The sequence below is a fragment of the Ochotona curzoniae genome, unplaced genomic scaffold, assembly GCF_017591425.1.
Source record: "Ochotona curzoniae isolate NIBS_2020 unplaced genomic scaffold, NIBS_Ocur_1.0 contig_1302, whole genome shotgun sequence".
NCBI lineage: Eukaryota > Metazoa > Chordata > Mammalia > Lagomorpha > Ochotonidae > Ochotona > Ochotona curzoniae.
The window spans coordinates 1657605-1675445 of record NW_024465035.1 but is presented as its reverse complement, the minus strand read 5'-3'; the positions used below and the strand labels follow the sequence as shown (position 1 = coordinate 1675445).

Here is a 17841-nt window from a genome sequence, read left to right as displayed (position 1 = left end):
CATTGTGGTGTGGCAGGCTAACCCTCTGCCCCAGCATTGCCGGCTTCCTATGCGTGTACCACTTTGAGTCCCGGCTGCTCCAGACTGCTTTATTTTGTATAATTATCTCCTCCACTAGACTGAAAGCTGGAGGGCTGGAAGCTTTTTCTCTCTGTTTTTCTCTGCCACAGCACATACCGGATGACGGACGATCACTAAGAACTGAAGCAGTGTAACGCTGTCCGAGACACGGATTTCAAAGAGTGAAGACTTGACAATCAGGTCTTGCCCTCCAACCTTCTGCCTTTTATGACAGCTTTACATTAGTGATTGATTTGAGAAACACAGAGACAGGCAGCACACCCATCAGCTGGTTCATTCCCCAAAGGCCCCTCCTGGCCAGCGCTAAGCTGGGCTGAAGCCAGGAGCCAGGAACTCAGTCCAAGGACCCAAGCGCCGAAGCCACCACCTGCGGCCTGCCAGGGTGTATATCAGCAGAAAGTTGAAGTCGGGTGCTGGAGCCACGATTAGACCTGGGCATTCCGATGTGAGGCATGGCACCTAACGAGTGTTCATCTGTAGGGCAAATGGCTGACCGGCCACAGTCTAGAAGGAGGACTACATGATGCCAGCATCCACTCCAGGAAAAGAGCAGGCTGCCGTGTAGGCAGCAGGGAAACACAAGTTCGCTCGTGGGTCACGCAGAGGACAGCTTACACTGCAGACAGGGGGAGGCGAGCTTGCGCCGAGTCAAGAGGGACAAGGCCGGCTGCGTCTGAGTCAAAACTGACGAGGCATGTATCACTCGCTAAGATAGCATGCCGTCTAAACAGACAGCACCGGGAGCTGGCTCGTGGTGTTTCGACAGCTCAAGGCCAACAGCTGAGTCCTTGCTGCGGTATCTCCCTGCCTCTGCTCCCTGTGCAGAAATGCCTTATCCTACGAAAGCCGGTCACCAGGGGACGTTTAAGGCAGCCTTTTGGGGATGACCGCAGCTGACACCATCTGGTTTAAATAAAGGTTACTTCCTTCCTCACAAGTGGCTATGGATTCTTGGTGGCCTTATAACCCAGTAAATAAAGTTACAGCACTGTGGGCTTAGAGGGACACACTCCGAACTCACGAGCACGTGGCCACTAGGAAGAACAGCAGTAGTCTGAGAGTTCTTTCTCCTACTAGAAGAGTCCCGACCAACTGGAACACGACAGTCCCACTCTGTACTGTAAGTCACACTCTTCAGACAATTCAAGTACAAACCCCTTTTCTTCTGAAGTTGTTCTAACTTCTCGGCCCCACTCTGTGATCTGTTAGCCTAATTAATAAGCCGTTCCCTGCTGCCTTTCCACTCCACCTCTCGCAGGCACTGTTAACCACAGCCACCCTGCAGCCTCCAGGCTGAAACAATCCTGCGTATTAACACCAAGCTGCAGGAAAAAATGACACAAGTAGGCCTAGACGTCGCTGTTCTCGTCTTTGTCTTCTCAGGCTGTGCAAACTAAAACCTTCAGACGGGTAATTTGTCAGTAACGACGTGGAAGCAGGTGCTGCGGCGAGGCCGGTTGAGCCACAAGCTGGGCTCCGGCCTGGCTTAGCACCTGCTGTTGCACATGCGTGCAGCGGACGGATGAACTCCCCCTCCCTCTCTGTGCATTTTGCTGTGTGCACATCACCCTGGCTTTCCCCTCAATCCATAAGCCTCTTTTGGGGGAAAACCAGCTCACATTTAATTCTGCCTCCTTTCTGACTGTACCAGTGTTTTGCCATCCTTCCCTCTCTGCCCCCATATACATATTTATCTTGAAATGACAGGAAGGCACCAACCAATCACAAGTTTAGTATGTTTATGCCGCCAGTTCCTAAATCCCCAAATCCCTGAAATAGCACACAGCCCTGGCAGCTCCTCATAGTAAATTTCCACCCTCCGGAGTTGAAAAGTTGAGTTCCTTGAGCACTCCTGGCAGTGGTACTCCCACAGTGGGGGAGCTTCCAACATGCAGGCTTCTCCCCTCCAAGGGGAAGAAGGAAAAGCATTCCCCCAAACCCATCATTGAGGTCCTCTCTCCTGTGCCAGCTCTTCAGGTCACTGACTAACTGATTGCAGTAGAGCAGCAGAGACCAAAACCTACCCTTGGTTAAAGAGACAAGACAGTGATGGCTCTAAAGGGGGTGGCCAAGAGCACCGGCCACTCTCCTGACCTCCTACAGCTGATGCACAAACTTCACCGGGACCAAGCCCCAGACACAGCAGCTAGAATTACAAAACTCACTCTTCCGAGCGGCGGCAGGGCACACAGCAGAGTGTGCTGGCCACTGCTGGCAAACAGCTGCAGACAGGCCGGCGGTCCTTTCAGATTCACAGAAATGTCAGGAACCCACACACTGGGCTCCAGGAGCTTCCGCTAGGGTCACAGTGGCCCAGCAAGCTAATGTTCCACCTGCAGTGCAGGCATCCCAAATGGGCACTGGCTCATCCCTGCTGTTCCCTTTTAGAGTCCAGCTCCCTGCGAATGGCCTGGCAAAGCAGCAGAGGACCGCCCAAGTCCCGGGGCCCCTGCCTGTGCATGGGAAGCCTGAAGAGGCTCCTGGTTCCCAGCTCCAGCTCGGCCCAGTTCTGCACCCCTCCACCCCTGGTGGCCATTTGGGAAGCCAACCAGCATATGGAAGATGTGTCTCCTCCCCTCCACTCCCACCTCCTTGGCCCTGCAACTTTTCAAGCAGTCAAATCTTAAAAAAAAAAAAAAAAAAAAAAAAAAATCCAAAAGAGGGGAGGGGAGGAAAAAGAGGAGGAGGAGGAGTTCCTGCTTGCGGCATGGGAAGTCCTTCAGGTCGGACACTCACGGGGAGCCCCAGGAAGCTCCCTGCTTCAGCCCAGCCCAGCTCTGGCCATTTGCAGTTCCTGGGGAGTGAACCAGCAGATGAAAGCTGCCTCTGTCTCTCCTTCTCTCTGTAATCTACCTTTCAAACAAAAAATTAATACATCTTAAAATGAAAGAATTTTAAAGCGTGGGTGCCAAGCTGCCATGGCCACTGGGGTCCTAGGCTTCGTTATTTAGCTGCACAAGAGCAAACATTGTGCAAAGAATTACACACTTGGAAAAGGATGAGCAGCGCGCATTCCAAGCCAAGACTGTTTTCCTAAAAAATATATATATATATTTGATATATTTGAATAACAAGCTCAACAGCAAGATGAGCAAGATGGACAAGATGGGCGGTAACTAAGGGAAGAGTGAGGTGGGGTCTCCAGGCAGCGGGAAGCACATCGGTGGGCACCCTGTGCTGAGAAGCAGCGCACCCATTGAGGGACCCGAACGCGGCCTGGCAGACAAGCTGGATCAGTGACTGTGCCCACCTTGGAACTAAAAGCGCTACGGAGGCTCCCTAAAGGGGTGCTGGGGAGCAAGGCAGGCCAAGCTGGGCTTTGCTGGCCCTCCAGGCTGATCCGCAGCGCCCACCTGAGCCGGCCTTGCCATCCCTGTTGCGCCCAGGGCTGAGGAAGCAGGGCCGCGCAGAGAGGGCAGCGGGCGGAGAGGGCAGCGGGCGGGGGCCGGGCCTGTGGCGCCGGGAGGCGGTGGCGGCTGAGCCGGGAGCCCCGGGGGAACCGGAGCGCGACAAAGAGCCGGTGCCTGCCGGGAGGGCTCCAGCGTCCGTCTCGCCCGCTCTCTGCTCTCGGCGAGGACGGCGTGGGCAGCAGCCCCAGGGCCTCCGGCAGCCCGCCGCGCTCAGGTGAGACCCGCGGCGCAAAGGGTCGGGGACCGGCGGCCAGGGTGGCCGCGGCGCCCGCGCGCGCACCCCGGAAGCCCCTGCGCGCTGCCCTCGGAGCCCCCGGCCGCGGCGGCCATCTCCGGGCGGCTGCGGCGGACGGCGAGAGCCACCCGGCAGCTGAGGCGCGGGCCCGGCTCGGGGTGAGTTCCCGCTCTCGGAGGCCTGAGGACGCCGTGGGCCCGCGCGCTCGGCGGGCAGAGGCGGAGACGCGGCGGGCACCGAGCCAGCCGAGGGCGGGCGGGGGGCGGCCCCGGCCGGCCTGGCCCTGCGCTCGGCCGCTCCGGCCTGCCAGCTCGGGAGGGAACCTCGTCTCGTGCCAGCTGGAGAGGCGAGGGGAGGAAGCGACTGGGCGCGCTGATCTCGGCAGATCCCGGTCGGCCTCGGGCGAGCGCGCTCCCTGTGGCTTTACGAGTTGGCCCACGACCTGTGCCAGGCTGGCCAGCGCTGCCCCCTCGCCGGCGCCTGGCGTGGCCTTGGGCTCGCCTGCGGTTTGCTTCGTGGACTCCCCTCCCTGGTGATGAACAAAGACGTGGTTTTCAGGAAGGCAGTCCGTTGAGCGCCGTGCCCTCTGGGTTTCTGATTCGTTTTGGGACGAATCCCTGCTAAAGGCGCAGGGTGTGCGTCGCCAAAGGGCCCACTCGAAAGTTATCTTCTGTTCTTTTCCTCCAGTAAGTAGCCCCGGAGGCTGCGTGGTGCGGGGAGCTTCCGGACCGACTTTTCTGACGGCCCGCAGGTTCGGGAGACACACCTGTTGCCATAGAGAGCCTGTCTTCCCCACGGCCTTAAGTGCAGTTTTGGCTTGAAAGGAACCATGAGCGGCTTAGCACATTTTTGGCCTGGGGTTTAGCCTGCACAAAGCGCTGGAGCCTTCCCCAGTGGGCAGAATTCAGACTAGGGTTGGTGGACTACTGGAACTCGTGCATGTTCAGGTTTTGCCCAGGAATCCTGAGTGCCTGGCGCTGGGCATTGTGCCTGTTTTATTGCGGATGCGCGAGTCAGGAGACACCCAAGAAGCTTCTTGGCGGGCAAGTGGGCAACGTCCTCCCCATCAGTGAAAACAAAGGGAATTAATTTTTCCTTTCTTTTGCTTTCTGACTGTCCATACCAACAATGGAGGAAACGATGAGGGGTGTTTATCGGTTTGCAGATGTAATCCTGGAAAGGAGATGAATGTGGAAGAGAAAAGGACAGTGCCTGACCCTAACTCTTACACCAACGCCTGCCCCCGTTGGCAGGGCCAGCCCGTTGCTCGGGCCTCGCGGCCCTTGTCCCTGGAGGACACTGCTGCTGCGCTGGCGTGCCCAGCACGGACTGCGCTGGCTGACGGGTTTACCGAGTCTCGTGTCTAGGGGAAAGACCTCTGTGTGAGCAGTGCTTCTTGTTTGGATGGGGCGACGCAGGAAGGACAGACGCAGTCCCTGCTGAGACAGCGTGGCGGTGAGGGGTTCGAGACCCGCGCCAGCAGGGCACCTCCGTCTCTTCACTGAGATAGCCTGTAATTCACAGTGTACAGTTCACCCACTTAGAGCGCGCACTTCAGTACCTTAGTATGTTGCATTATTCTGTAAGTCCTGGTAAAATGTATATAGCATGCACGCTCCCCGGGGGCCATTTTCAGTGGTGTTTGGTGGTTATGTGAGTTTCATCACGAGTTCTTAAACTTTTGAACAGCTGAAGCAGAAATGCTGCAACCCTTGAACAGCACTTCCCAAGATGGTGACAACCTCTTAGCTACTTTTTCCATCCAATAAGAAATTAAGTATGTTTTTGGTGCAACAAACTCTTTTCTACGTTTTCCATGAAGTCCCTGGAGATACAGCATGTATCCCCCATTTTGCAGTCCCTCGTCATGGTGATGGACCCCGGGCCTCGGGTCATGGGAAGGCCGCCGCTCCCGGTGTGCAGTGCCCCACTCGGCACTCCTGGGCAGCCACCGTGGAGGACTCCATGCCCTCCTTTTGATGTTTGCGTCTGCAGTGTCCAAAGCCTTCATCGCTGGACCTCGTTCTGGTTGCTCGCTCGCTCGTGCTCTCTCTCCTTGATATGGCCATCCTGGCAGTTGTGAAATGGAATCCCTTTTGTGGATTTGATTTGCATTTCTTTATGGTTAGTGGTGTTCTGGTCCTTCCTTTGTGCTTAGTAGCCATTTTATGGACTCTTTGGAGCGGTGTCAGTCCACTTCCATTTAAAGACCTTGTGAGACAGCAGGAGAGCATCTGCTGGCTCGCCCCTTCCCCAGGCGGGGCGGGGCTGGGGCCTCTCACCCCTGGGGGTGTTAAAATGAATGTCCCCTAAGACAACTTGTGTTGTGAAGGTTCCCTCCCCTTGGGAGAACAAAGCACAAGCACAGCAATTTGCCTGGAGCCTGTAGAGAACGTTCAGGAACAGGTGTTGACTGGGGTGCTTTCAGCATGCGTATTGAGCACTTCACGTGGAGTGAACTTCTGCTGGTGCTGTGTGTGGACCACACAGGAAGCCACCAGTTACCAGAGACCCGCGCTGGTTCTGTGAGCTTGTCCTTTGTATTTTAAGATGTGTTTGCTCTGAAAAGCAGAATTAGGGAGAGGGCAAGCAGTAGTCGTCCGTCTGCTGGCTCACGGAGCTGCATTGGCAGGGGCCAGGCCAGGCTGACACCAGGGCCAGAGTGTCTCCCAGTCTTCCTCTTAGGTGGCCAGGACCCCCGGACTTGGGCTATCTCTGGTTTTTCCCAGGCTGTTAGCAGGGAGCTGAATTGAAGTGGAGCATCCAGGACATGAAACGGTGCCCAGGTGGGATGCCAACTGCAGGTGACAATGTTACCTGCTATGCCACAACACCAGCCCATGTGTATTTCAGGGTCTGTTTAAAAAATATTGCTCACTGTGCTTTAGTATTTCTTGAAGTTTGAGAACTAGTCCTGCTCATCTCCTCTCTGCTTCTTACCCATAAACTAAGAGAACTGGCCAGTGATATCAGTGCCCGCCCCGCCCCTTGTGAATGGCCAAAAACTAGATGTGTTAGTCAATTGCATTTATGATCAGGGTGAACTCCACGTGGGCCCCTTACTTCTGAGCCGTGGCTATTAACTTTTAAAGTGCCGAGACGAAGAGGCAGTGTGTGAAATGGCAGAGTTCACAAGATGCACGAAACATTTGTTGTGAAAGAACAGCCCAAGCAGGAGCGGGCAGTTCCCTCTGGGCATTGGGCTGGCTGCTTTCCACGCTTTCCAATGCTTTCCATGGCAGGAGAGTGAGGCAGGGGGCAGAGCCCAGCCTGGCCAGGAAGGTGCTCTGGAAGGGTCCCCTGTTGAGTTGGTTTCTCCGCAATAGAGAAGGGAGACAGGCTTATTTCTTTGGTTTTTGTTGTTTTCTTTTTCCAGCGCTGAAAGTTGCAGGACTGTCTCTTGTTTTGGTCATGGCTGTTACAAATAGAGTGGTTGCTGTAATCTTCGAATACAAAGCTCCTTTTTTTAGTTCCTCTCTGCCTTTGACCGTGTAAAATGTAAAACACTGCAGTCTTTTCTAAGCCAAATATGCTATTAAGGTTCTTAGGATCAATTATATTTCTTAATTATTATTATTGTTTCACATCTGTTGCTTAAAATAATGGATAACATGGATAAGAAAAATTGAAATGTTACTGTGTTATAGCAGTCTTTTTCTTATTCAGCCAGGTCTTTTCAAAACAATAGCAATTTTGTATTGGTTTGTGAATGTGTGTTTTAAGAAGAAACATCAACTTGACATATATGACTCTCAGTGGAATTGGATTTTGCTTCAAGTCTGCCCGATAATGGTGTCAGCCCTTGCTCTCCATTCCCCAGCAGTAGCACAGGAGCCGGGGAAGGCAAGGTTGGTGAAGAAGGGGGTAGCTGGGCTCTCCGGGGCAAGGAGGCTCGCAGTGAAGGACCAGGTCGGCCTAGCTGATTTAGCATCTGGTGGTTGGCCAGTCTGGAGGGCATCCTGTGTGCATGTGTGTGTGCGTGTGGCGGGGGCGTCTCCTGGCACAGCCACCAGGATCGGTCTTGAGGGCCCCATGCTAATGACTAATGTTAGCTGAGCTGCTCCTCAAAGGCCCCACCTCTAACACAGCAGCTGTCTCAGGATTGGCGGTTTAGTTCCTGCCGGAGTTCAGTGTCCACGCTGTATCTGAGCCACAGTGTGTACACTTGGACACTGTAGATTGCTGAAGAATGAAAACTTGCTACTTTGAGAGGTGTTTTTTGAAAGTAGAGTGTGATTTTGATCTGTAATTTGCCGATTTGTTGTTGTCTTTTATACTTTGGTATGGAAAGGTATTAAGATGGTTTCATGTTTAATCTCAATGTGATTTGGTAATATTTGAAGTTCCTTATAATATAAAATGGGGCAGTTCTTTCAGGTTTGAACACTGTGTGGCTAAACTTTCTAGAGTCTTCAGAGTTGAAGAGCAAACTTGAATGCTCTCCCTAAACAGGCTCTGATTTAGACAGGCCTGATCTGAGCATGCTCCTGCTGTGCGCCGTTCTCCACGCTGTGAATTCTTTTTGCTTGCATAGTTGCAGAAAACCCTCCAATTTCACAGGAAATATTCTAGGACTTTTGTCACTTGGAAATTTTATAAATTTCTATGGTGCTACCTTTTAAACTATTCTCTAAGTACAAATTGTTAACCTGTTTCCCTTCTAAAATTCCAGCATTCCTTCCCGCCCGGGGCTGTTTCTCTTTCTGCTGTCTTCCCTCACATCTCTGGACACTTTGTAACTTCTGAATCTGCCCAGCCGTAGATGGTTGGCAACTCCAATTTTTAAAGTGAGAAAACTACTGGATATCTATAGAAGAAATACACTTTTTAAGAGGACACACTGGTTTTAGGGTTTTCATAGGCTGCCCAGGGTGCACGTGTGAGTCCCAAATGCTACAATGTAGAGGCTTCCTGATTTCAACAACACTCCACCCTGCCCCTAGTTATCTCCTAGTTGTCCGCTCACTGCCAGGCTGAAGTCCCGCCTTGCGTCTTGCTGGTCACTGAACAAGCAGCGACACTTCCGTGCTGGCACTATTAGTAGTAGTAGCGCTAGTATTAAATGAGCATAACTGCGTAACTGAAAAATTAAGTCTGCTCTGGGGCCAGCGGCAATCCCTGCTGCTTCCCGCGAGCTCATCCGGTTTGGGCGTTATCTACAACAACGTTACAAATTACATCTTAGCCCTCTGAGGTATTCTAAATTCTTACCACCCTGGGACATCAATCCTTCTAGAAGGTGTGCTGTGTTTGTCTTGACCCCTTGCTGGCTCACAGCTTGGGCTTCACTTGGAGGAGCCTGCGCCCCAGGGGACTCTTCAGGCCTCCCTAAACTCTGATCTGCTATAATGCTGCAAACAAACTAAAATGTATTCGCTAGTATTAAGAAATTCTACTTTTAATAAATTGTAGGGCCTGGTGCGATGGCCTAGCAGTTAAAGGCCTTGCCTTGAACGCACCAGGATCACATATGGGCACTGGTTCTAATCCTGGCAGCCCAGCTCCCTGCCTGTGGCCTGGGAATGCAGTCGAAGATGGCCCAATGCTTTGGAACCCTGCACCCACATGGGAGACCTGAAGGAAGCTCCTGGCTCCTGGCTTCGGATTGGCTCAGCTCCAGCCATTGCAGCCACTTGGGGAGTGAGTCATTGGACGGAAGTTATCCTCTCTGTCACTCCTCCTCTCTGTATATCTGCCTTTCCAATAACAATAAATAAAATCTTTATAAAAAAAGAAATTGTAAAGATAGAATTGGCTTGTTGCATGATTTAACTTCTTTGAAAATTAAAGACTGCAATTCTATTGTATGTAAAACTGTTTCATCAGAAATTGCATGCAATTTAAGAAATGGATTGCACAGTTAGCAAAGCCTTCTGTAGATGTCTTCTTTGTTGCTCTCACTTTTCTTTGCTGCAATTCTTCTGCTTTTTCCCTTCCATGGCTGCTAACTGGATAGACTGTTTTGCCGAGCATGGCGTCCAGAGAGGACAGTCCTATCTTTGAAGACGATGACAGGTAACTGTGTCACGTGGCACTCCACCTCGCCCGACATAACAGTGTTCAGCGGAGTTATTATGCAGGCTACTCTGCTAAGACCACGTTTCGTAAACTGCAGAGTGTGTGATGTGTTTTACTTCAGTTTATAGCAGGGGCAGTCAGCGCCTGGCCTGGAGGTGCCAACCACCTGTGTAGCACCCTTTCCTGTAGAACCTTGAGGTGAGATGTCCACACTGTCCTCGGCCCAGGGGTCTTTGACGCCCGGTTCAAAATGACCCGAGGTCTGCCCACTTCTGCCTCAGACCACATGAGGGAGGTCAGAGTGAAGAGAGGGCGAGACGGTTAAGCAGAGCAGGCCCTGGAACCAGCATCTGCCCATCACTTAATGTCACCAGGACCTTAGGCAGGACCAACCCTGCCCATGCTGAGTGCAGATCAGCACACCTCTGAAATCAGGACTGCACACAGTAGGCTCTTCGTGGTAGCCAGCCGTGGTCATGCTTACTGCAACAAAGGTTACTTCTTTCAAAGCTAAAAATTTCAATATCAAAGCACTAATCGCCTATTAAATGTGTGCTGTGTATGTCATTTGCCCAGCACACACGTATTCACCTATGGATATTAATATCAGCAGTGTGTATTGACAGTGCTGTAACCTTTTACAACTGAGAAAGAGAGAGCCCGCTCTCACCCCAGGCTCAGGTCCCAAGGCGTGCAGAAGCCCTGGGCCGTGCAGAGCTGGGCACCCTGGCTGGCAGGAACCCAGGCGCTTCAGGTGCGCCAGCGCAGGACCCCGAGGGCAACCAGCATCTTATTACTAGGCTAGTCACGTACTCTCCCAACAAAGTTGTGTACTGTAAGATTTCTTATAGCATTACTAAAAGTTAATATTTTCCAGAACAGGTTTGTATTAGTTTTATCTCTACAGTAAGTTATTTCTCTTCTGCATGCCTTTTTCTTTGGTTTTATTCATTTGACTTCTTTGTTAAGATGATCCCTAACTATTAGTTGAAGTTTGAAAGGTTTGCAAAGGTCTTGTTTTGGAGTAATTGGATATGAAAAAAGAACAACTAAACTCTGCACTGTAAGTGGGGTGTGTGGGGGTGTGCAGGTGTGTGAGTGTGCGGGTGTGTGTGTCTGTGTGGCAGGCGTGGCGTGTGCATGGTGAAGCCTGGAGGGTTTGTTTACTGATGTTTCCATGCACTGTCCTGCAGCCCGGCCCGAAGCTCTGTTTAATGCTGAGAGTCTTAATCCTATTAACCGTTAGGTGACTTGGGAATTATCCGACTATACATCCAGATATAGTTCTCTCTTGAAGGTAGAGTGAGTAACAGGGAGGAAATGGTTATGTCTGCGCTGTGAGTAGTTCTCAGGTAATGTCACTTTAATGTTTTGTAATGTTAGAGGTGGTAAAAAGCTCAGTTTCATCTTAGTTTTGTTTCTTGTTACTATTTTTGGCTCATTGTAATGGCTTTATTTTATTCCTTTAGTCCTCCTTATAGCCTGGAAAAAATGACAGATCTTGTAGCCGTTTGGGATGTTGCTTTAAGTGATGGAATCCACAAGATTGAATTTGAACATGGCACCACGTCAGGCAAACGCGTTGTCTACGTAGACGGGAAGGTAGGAAACAGACATGCTATGTAGGAAACATGCAAAGGAGCCTGGGAAACATGCAAAGGAGCCTGGGAAACACGCAAAGGAGCCTGGGAAACAGGCAAGAGACTGGAAAATATGCAAAGGAGCCTGGGAAACAAAGGCACAGGAGCCTAATTTTGTTTGGTTTCTGTTTTTTTAAAACCGTGATTAACTTTGTACTGTTTGCGTACATCATTTTACTGTAAAAGGCAAACTAATAATAGTATATAAGTTGTGAAGTATCACTTCTAATGTTTGAACTTAAAATGCCTTTTTTTTTCAAAAAAAAAAAAAAAAACTTGTCAGTCTCCTCATCTGTACCATTTCCTGTCCAAGCTGGAGTTCTGCTCCAAGGCTGTTTCTTTTTTTTTTTCTTTTAAGAATTATTTTATTTTTATTTCAAAGTCAGACATAAAGAGAGGAGGAGAGACAGAGAGGATGATCTTCCGTCCGATGATTCACTCCCCAAGTGACCCCAAAGCTGGTTTTGTGCCGATCCGAAGCCAGGAGCCAGGAACTTCCTCCAGGTCTCCCACGTGGGAACAGGGTCCAAAGGTTTTGGGCCGTCCTCGACTGCTTTCCCAGGCCACAGGCAGGGAGCTGGATAGGAAGTGGGGCTGCCAGGATTAGAACCAGTGCCCATATGGGATCCTGGCGCGTTCAAGGCGAGGACTTCAGCTGCTAGGCCATCATGCTGGGCCCTAACATGGCCTTTTTAAAAACCAGTTTCTGGGATCCCTTATGAGCACCCATGAAGCCTGTGTCAGGGGCTGAACGTGCGCTCAGCTGCTCCAGTGTGGGCCAGCAGCACCTGACCGGGCACCTTAGCTGCCAGGCCAAACCCTTTCCGGAAAGGCCTTTATTTCCTGAAACTCTGGCATTGTCAGTAAAGTTACATCTCACAGCATTGCCATCTCATTACTTCAATCACATCGTTTCTAAAGTTCAATGCTACTTTTTCTTGTGACTGTGTGTTGTACACATTTATATCTTATTACCCAGGAAGAGATACGGAAAGAATGGATGTTTAAGTTAGTGGGCAAAGAGACGTTCTGTGTCGGCGCCACCAAGACGAAAGCAACCATCAACATAGACGCCGTCAGCGGGTTCGCTTATGAATACACCCTGGAAATCGACGGGAAAAGCCTTAAGAAGTGGATGGAGAACAGGTCAGAGACCACCAGCACGTGGACACTGCGCCTGGACGGGGAGGACTGCAGAGTCGTCTTGGGTAAGTCAGTGCTGGCTTTCTCTGAAGGCTGTTGAGTCAGCTCCTTTCATGGGAATTTCGAATAGGACAAGAAGTGCAGGTTTATTTCGGATGTGTTCTCTATGGATGAATTATTCATTTGACTACAATATTTAAAGCCATGTTTTACCATGATGATTTGAGGATTATAAACTTGAGTTTTATAAAGTGTAATATTGGTATCTATTGATACTAGTTAGTAGTCTGAGGTCAGAAATGTAAGAGGAATCCCTCTAGATGACGGGCAGCCCAGGGCTGTCTCTGATCTCAGTCACCCAAAGGCCAGATAACACAGATGTTGTAAGCAGTCTTGTGAAATACTTATTTCTGGGCGACCTTTCCCACTGTGGCTGTAGAGAGTGGTCCCTGCTCCCCTGACACTGTACATCTCAGCACTTGGCGTCAGAGTAGGGACTCTGAAGGTCCAGCAGGTGCACGGACGCGGAGGACGCGAGGGGAGAAGGTCAGAGCTTACAGTCAGATGTTAGCAAGGAGCAAGAGAACCCCTTCTTCTTAATGGAGAATGTTTATCAATCATGAATGTGCATATGTAAAAAAGATAAACCCCAACTTGTGTCTAGCTTATTAAAATGACTGAATCACTGCGTAACGTCTGAATTTTGCTAGCTTCCGTATTTCCTGTAAGTTTACTCTGAAGAAATGGGACAAATTTATGTTTGGCTTCCTTCTCTTCTGGCAAGACCACATCACCATCTGCTGTGCCATGAAGCCCCTGGTGCGCTGAACTGTTTAATGTTGGTGGCCACTGCTATTTTCAGATCCATTAATTCAAGGGTTGCTGCGTAGTGGCTCTTACTCCAGCATTCCTTGTTTCTTAGGTGGAATATTTCTATAATTAGACAACTCTCTATTTTTTTTTACTAAGACACTTCCTGTCATCTGCTATTTGGTTTTGCAGTGGTACATTTTATTCTAGGAAATGCAGGATAATTGCATATTCCCTTTATCTGTCAACTTTCACTAGACTGCAGTTCTGCCTTGGAGGGGCCCTCCCGTGACACCCCCTAGGGACACAGTTTGACTTGCCTGCTATCAGATATTACAGAATGTTCCAGGTTGATTTCCAGTATTTTCTGTGCAGACCTCGAATCACCGTTTGTTAAGAAGCACAAGTTTCTGTTGGAGGAAGTGTTCATGACTTGTAGGTTGTCAGTGGAGAAAGCACGGACGTTCTGTGCGTAGGTGGACACGTGGCTGCCCGCCCGTGTTCTGTCTTTGTGGTTGTGTTGTCACTAGCATGGTCATCTGTTTTTTTCTTTTCTTTTCTTTACGGAGTGAAAGCTCAGCACTCTCGGCTCATTTTTATGGGAACTTGGTTTTCCGGGATTTGTGGAAGGGAGTGTAGTTTCAGAGCTTTTGAAGTCCAAGCTGCAGAACTGCCTTCGGTGTTGTTTTTGGATAATGTCACAGAGCAGAGGGACTCGCCTTCTGGGCTGCCTGCTGTGTCTGCTCCCAGCCCTCCTGGGGTCTCACGGCAGGTTGTTCCTGGGCCACTTGGTTCTTCTCAGGGTGGGGGTCTGTGCTGGAAAGGAGCCTGGGCTGTGACTTCCAAGGGTCAATGAGACAAGTCCAGGTCCCTCGGCGCTGCATCCACGGGGGGCGGGGGGGAGCCTCCCCAGCCTCAGGTGTATTCCCACGTCAGCCCTCTGTATCCTCCGCCACATTGGTGATTCTCCCAGACCCTCTGCTTCCTGTGCGCAGCTGTCTGTGGTTCCCTTTTGCTATTGGTCATTTGGAATGCGCTGTCCTCAGCTTCCTCCGCAGCTGGCGGGGTTACTTCATCCTGCGGCTTGAGATGGAGCCACCCGTGGCCCGGCTTCCTGCCTTTCCTTTCAACGCCTGTGTCCTCTGCCTCTTCCTTTACATTGCTCAAGTAATATTTGTATTTTGTTCTGTAACAATAGTTTTATCTGTGTTTTTATAGGTTGAGCACAACGTTGAAAGCTACTAAATAACATGTTGTTATATAAATACTCTATGGTGGGCTGTGACTACATTCTTGATTTTATTGTCTCATTTCCATGTGCCACTCAAAGGAAAGTTTTTACTGTCAAGATAAAGTGGGTTTTCTGTTATATATTCTGCCAACTGCTCAAATTAATTGACTCCCTCTTAGCTTCCTTCGTCATCACTGCTGTTGTAGGTGATTTGGTGAGGGGGATTCGTTTGTGTTTCCAAGCTTTGTCTTTTCTTATTTGCCCGTATTTCAAATGTCTGTTACTGCCAGAATACATTCTCCACTGCTTGGAACTCTTTCCATTCTTAACAGATATTCTTTCCTCTTGAGAAGCTGGCAGGCTCCCAGCGCCGTGTCCTCGCAGACCCTGCAGCTCCAGTCCTTTTGTGCCCTGCAGTGCACCCTGGGGTCATCTCCCACGGACCGTGTGTAGGACAGAAAGTGCAAGCAGGACTTGAGCACCGTGGGCTGCTTTCAGAGTTTTCATTTCTTGGAACTTTGCAAAGTCCTCTTCCAGTGTCTGCTGTTCTGTGTCGCTGTGGGCGAGTAGTTTGATACCAGGCCGTCTCTTCCTTCTGGAGCTCATCTCATCCTTTACCCCAGCTTGCAGAGTGAAGTGGTCAGGAATGTAACGACGCATTCCATAATAAAATTTTAGAACCGAGGTATCGCATTACTTACTGGATGGGAGTTTTAGTTTGGGCAGGATTAGAAGTAGTGTCAGCACATTGGAACATACGGGGCTTTTACAGGTGATGAAACGAAGCCTTTCAAATAACAGCAGGCACTTGATCAGCCAACTAGCCAACGTCATGATACAACTGAGTTTGTACATATAAAATACGTAGTAAGTTCTTTAGAAAGATCTTTGGTGGTTGTGATTCATTGAAAAGTTATTTTATATGTTTTATGTGACAAATAAGTATCATGTAACTTTACATTGAGAAGTTAGAACAGAGCAAGGAAAAACTTTTAATAGCAAAACGTGATTTATTGAAGTCCTGTTCCATGCTAAACACGAGAGCAGGCACTTCGCCCAGGCTGTTCCTAGAGCTTAGCCTGGGCCGCGGCTGGCAAGGTCGTCATTCGCTCCAAGGAACCTTGGCCTGGAGTGGGTGACCGCCTGGAGGACTGCAAGCAGGGTGGAGACCGGACCTCGGAGGTCCTACAGGTGGTCTTTTTCACCACCACCTCCCCAACATAAAGCATAAAGCATGTAAGGGGAGCCCTCTCAGAGCTGGTTGTCATTCATGGGTTTGGTGGTCACCAAGCCCCAGATGCTGTGAGAGAAAAATAAAGACAGTAGGAGGAAAGTGACCTTGGCGGAGCAGGGCTGAGGGCGAAGCCAGTGCTGGGGACACGGTCCACAGCTGGCACCGAGCGCAGGCACCAGGAGCCCTAGGCCGCCTGACCCAGAGCCTCGCGGTGGGGTGTCCTACCTGCGATACGGCCACCCGCCGCCAGGTGCCGCTGTGTCAGCAGCAGCCCTTCGTGTTGCAATTCGTTTTTTCCAGTTGTTGTCTGGCTCTGCTTATGTGTGTGCACGGTTCTTTTCAGGCACGCAGGATTTTTTTTTTTTCTTTTACTTTTATGTAGCCAGCTTTGTCCCGTTGTTGTGTCTGCCTTCTGGAGTCACAGTTCTTGTGAGGCATGCCAGGATGCTGTCACGCAGATCTGTGCGCGTTCCTGTGCAGTGGGGACACAGCAGAAGCTGCAGCTCCATCAGTGCTCTGTCTTCGCCCTGTGTCCCTGTGCCCCAGGCGTGCAAATCTAATGTGTACAACTGTTGTACAAATTAATGTGTCCAGTTTTAACTGAAATATTAAATGTGGACAGTTAGCATTCATCGCAGAACTATAAACTTCTCCTGTTACTTTTACAGAGAAGGACACCATGGATGTGTGGTGTAACGGGACAAAGATGGAGACGGCGGTAAGTTGCCGTGCTTAAGTTACCTCCAGAACACTGCGGCTTCCTAGTCACGGGGACTTTATAATTAACCAAGGTCTTCTTGGTCTAAAGAAATGAGAGCTGAGCATCCTGACACTAAAGTTGGAAAACCTTTCAGAAGCAAGGCCCAGAACAAAGTCTGGCAGCAGTTCCCACTCTGCCTTCCCTCTCCTGGGCCAAGCTGTATTCTAGAAAGATCCAGGCCTCCAGCGCTGCCTCCTCCACCTTTTCCCTTCTCACCCAGTGTGCGAGCACTGGAGCCCCCGGGGACCGTGTTAGGGCAGGTGCAGCCAGCGCCGCTGACCCCAGAGCATGCTGGGAGGACGAAGGTACACTTCACAACCAGCACGGAGGGTACTTTGTCCACAGTGAGACTGTTGGAAAAGAAGTGACGCCCACAAGCTTAGCAGAGCCAGTTTTAGCCAGTGAAGGGCACAAACCCCGAGCAGGCACACAAGCTGTGGACATGCTCGCTGGCTGCGGTGATGGGGCCTCTGCCGTGACCATGTCTGTGACCTGGCAGTGCTGCTACCATTATCTCATTCATTGATCAAAGGCTTAGGAAAGGCGCTTGCAGGAAGTGAGGTGTTGGGGCGGAAGGAATGCATCTGCTTCCGTGGGCACCCAGAAGCCTCCTTCCTGTAGCTCTCTTCTTAGGAGCGGCCAAAAGTTACAAAGATCTATATTGCAAAGTGTCACAATTACCTGGCCTGTGGTTTCATTACTGCCCCGAACTTTGAGCTAGTGTGCAGGCTCTAGAGCTGGGGGTGCTCCTGCAATCCTGACTCCTCTTCTCGCCGCGCAGGGCGAGTTTGTGGACGACGGGACCGAGACACACTTCAGCTACGGGCATCACGACTGCTGCATAAAGGCCGTGAGCAGCGGCAAGCGGAAGGAAGGCATCGTTCACACTCTCATCGTGGACAACCGAGAGATCCCGGAGACGCTCGAGTGAGCATGCGCGAGGCGCCGCCCTCGGAAGTGCGGCTCACACTTGTTCGTTACCCTGCCGATGCGTGCACGTGTACGTCGGTACATTTAGTCCGAGGTGTTTTTATTTTTTAGTTACTTGAAGCTGTGATGCCCCAAAGATCAGAGAGGAAGTATGTACAATCAGAATCACAATTTATTTTGTAAATAATGTAAACTTTTAAAGCCAAATTGAAAAGATATAGACCCAAATCACTAATGTTTTACAGCAGTAGCTTTTACAATAATAAAAGGAAATAAGGTGAAATTGGTTTTATTGCTGCTTGATTTGCGCTTTTAAAAGGGGTAACCTGGCCCGACAGCTTGTGTCTCT

The 17841-nt window shown here is 50.5% G+C and overlaps 1 protein-coding gene across 3 annotated transcripts; it reads left to right on the top strand.

Moving 5' to 3' along the window:
* Window positions 1-3640: 3640 nt before the first annotated feature.
* Window positions 3641-17830, top strand: FAIM (Fas apoptotic inhibitory molecule). 3 transcript variants are annotated; one of them, XM_041004248.1, is made up of 5 exons: window positions 3641-3705; window positions 11214-11346; window positions 12364-12592; window positions 16471-16520; window positions 17344-17830. In XM_041004248.1, the coding sequence occupies exons 2-5, from the start codon at window positions 11236-11238 to the stop codon at window positions 17491-17493; spliced, it is 540 nt and encodes a 179-aa protein (XP_040860182.1). In that variant the 5' UTR covers window positions 3641-3705; window positions 11214-11235; the 3' UTR covers window positions 17494-17830. The 3 variants fall into 3 exon arrangements, with proteins under 3 accessions (XP_040860182.1, XP_040860190.1, XP_040860174.1); XM_041004256.1 differs by lacking the exon at window positions 3641-3705 and adding an exon at window positions 3846-3884; XM_041004240.1 differs by lacking the exon at window positions 3641-3705 and adding an exon at window positions 9477-9741.
* Window positions 17831-17841: the final 11 nt, after the last annotated feature.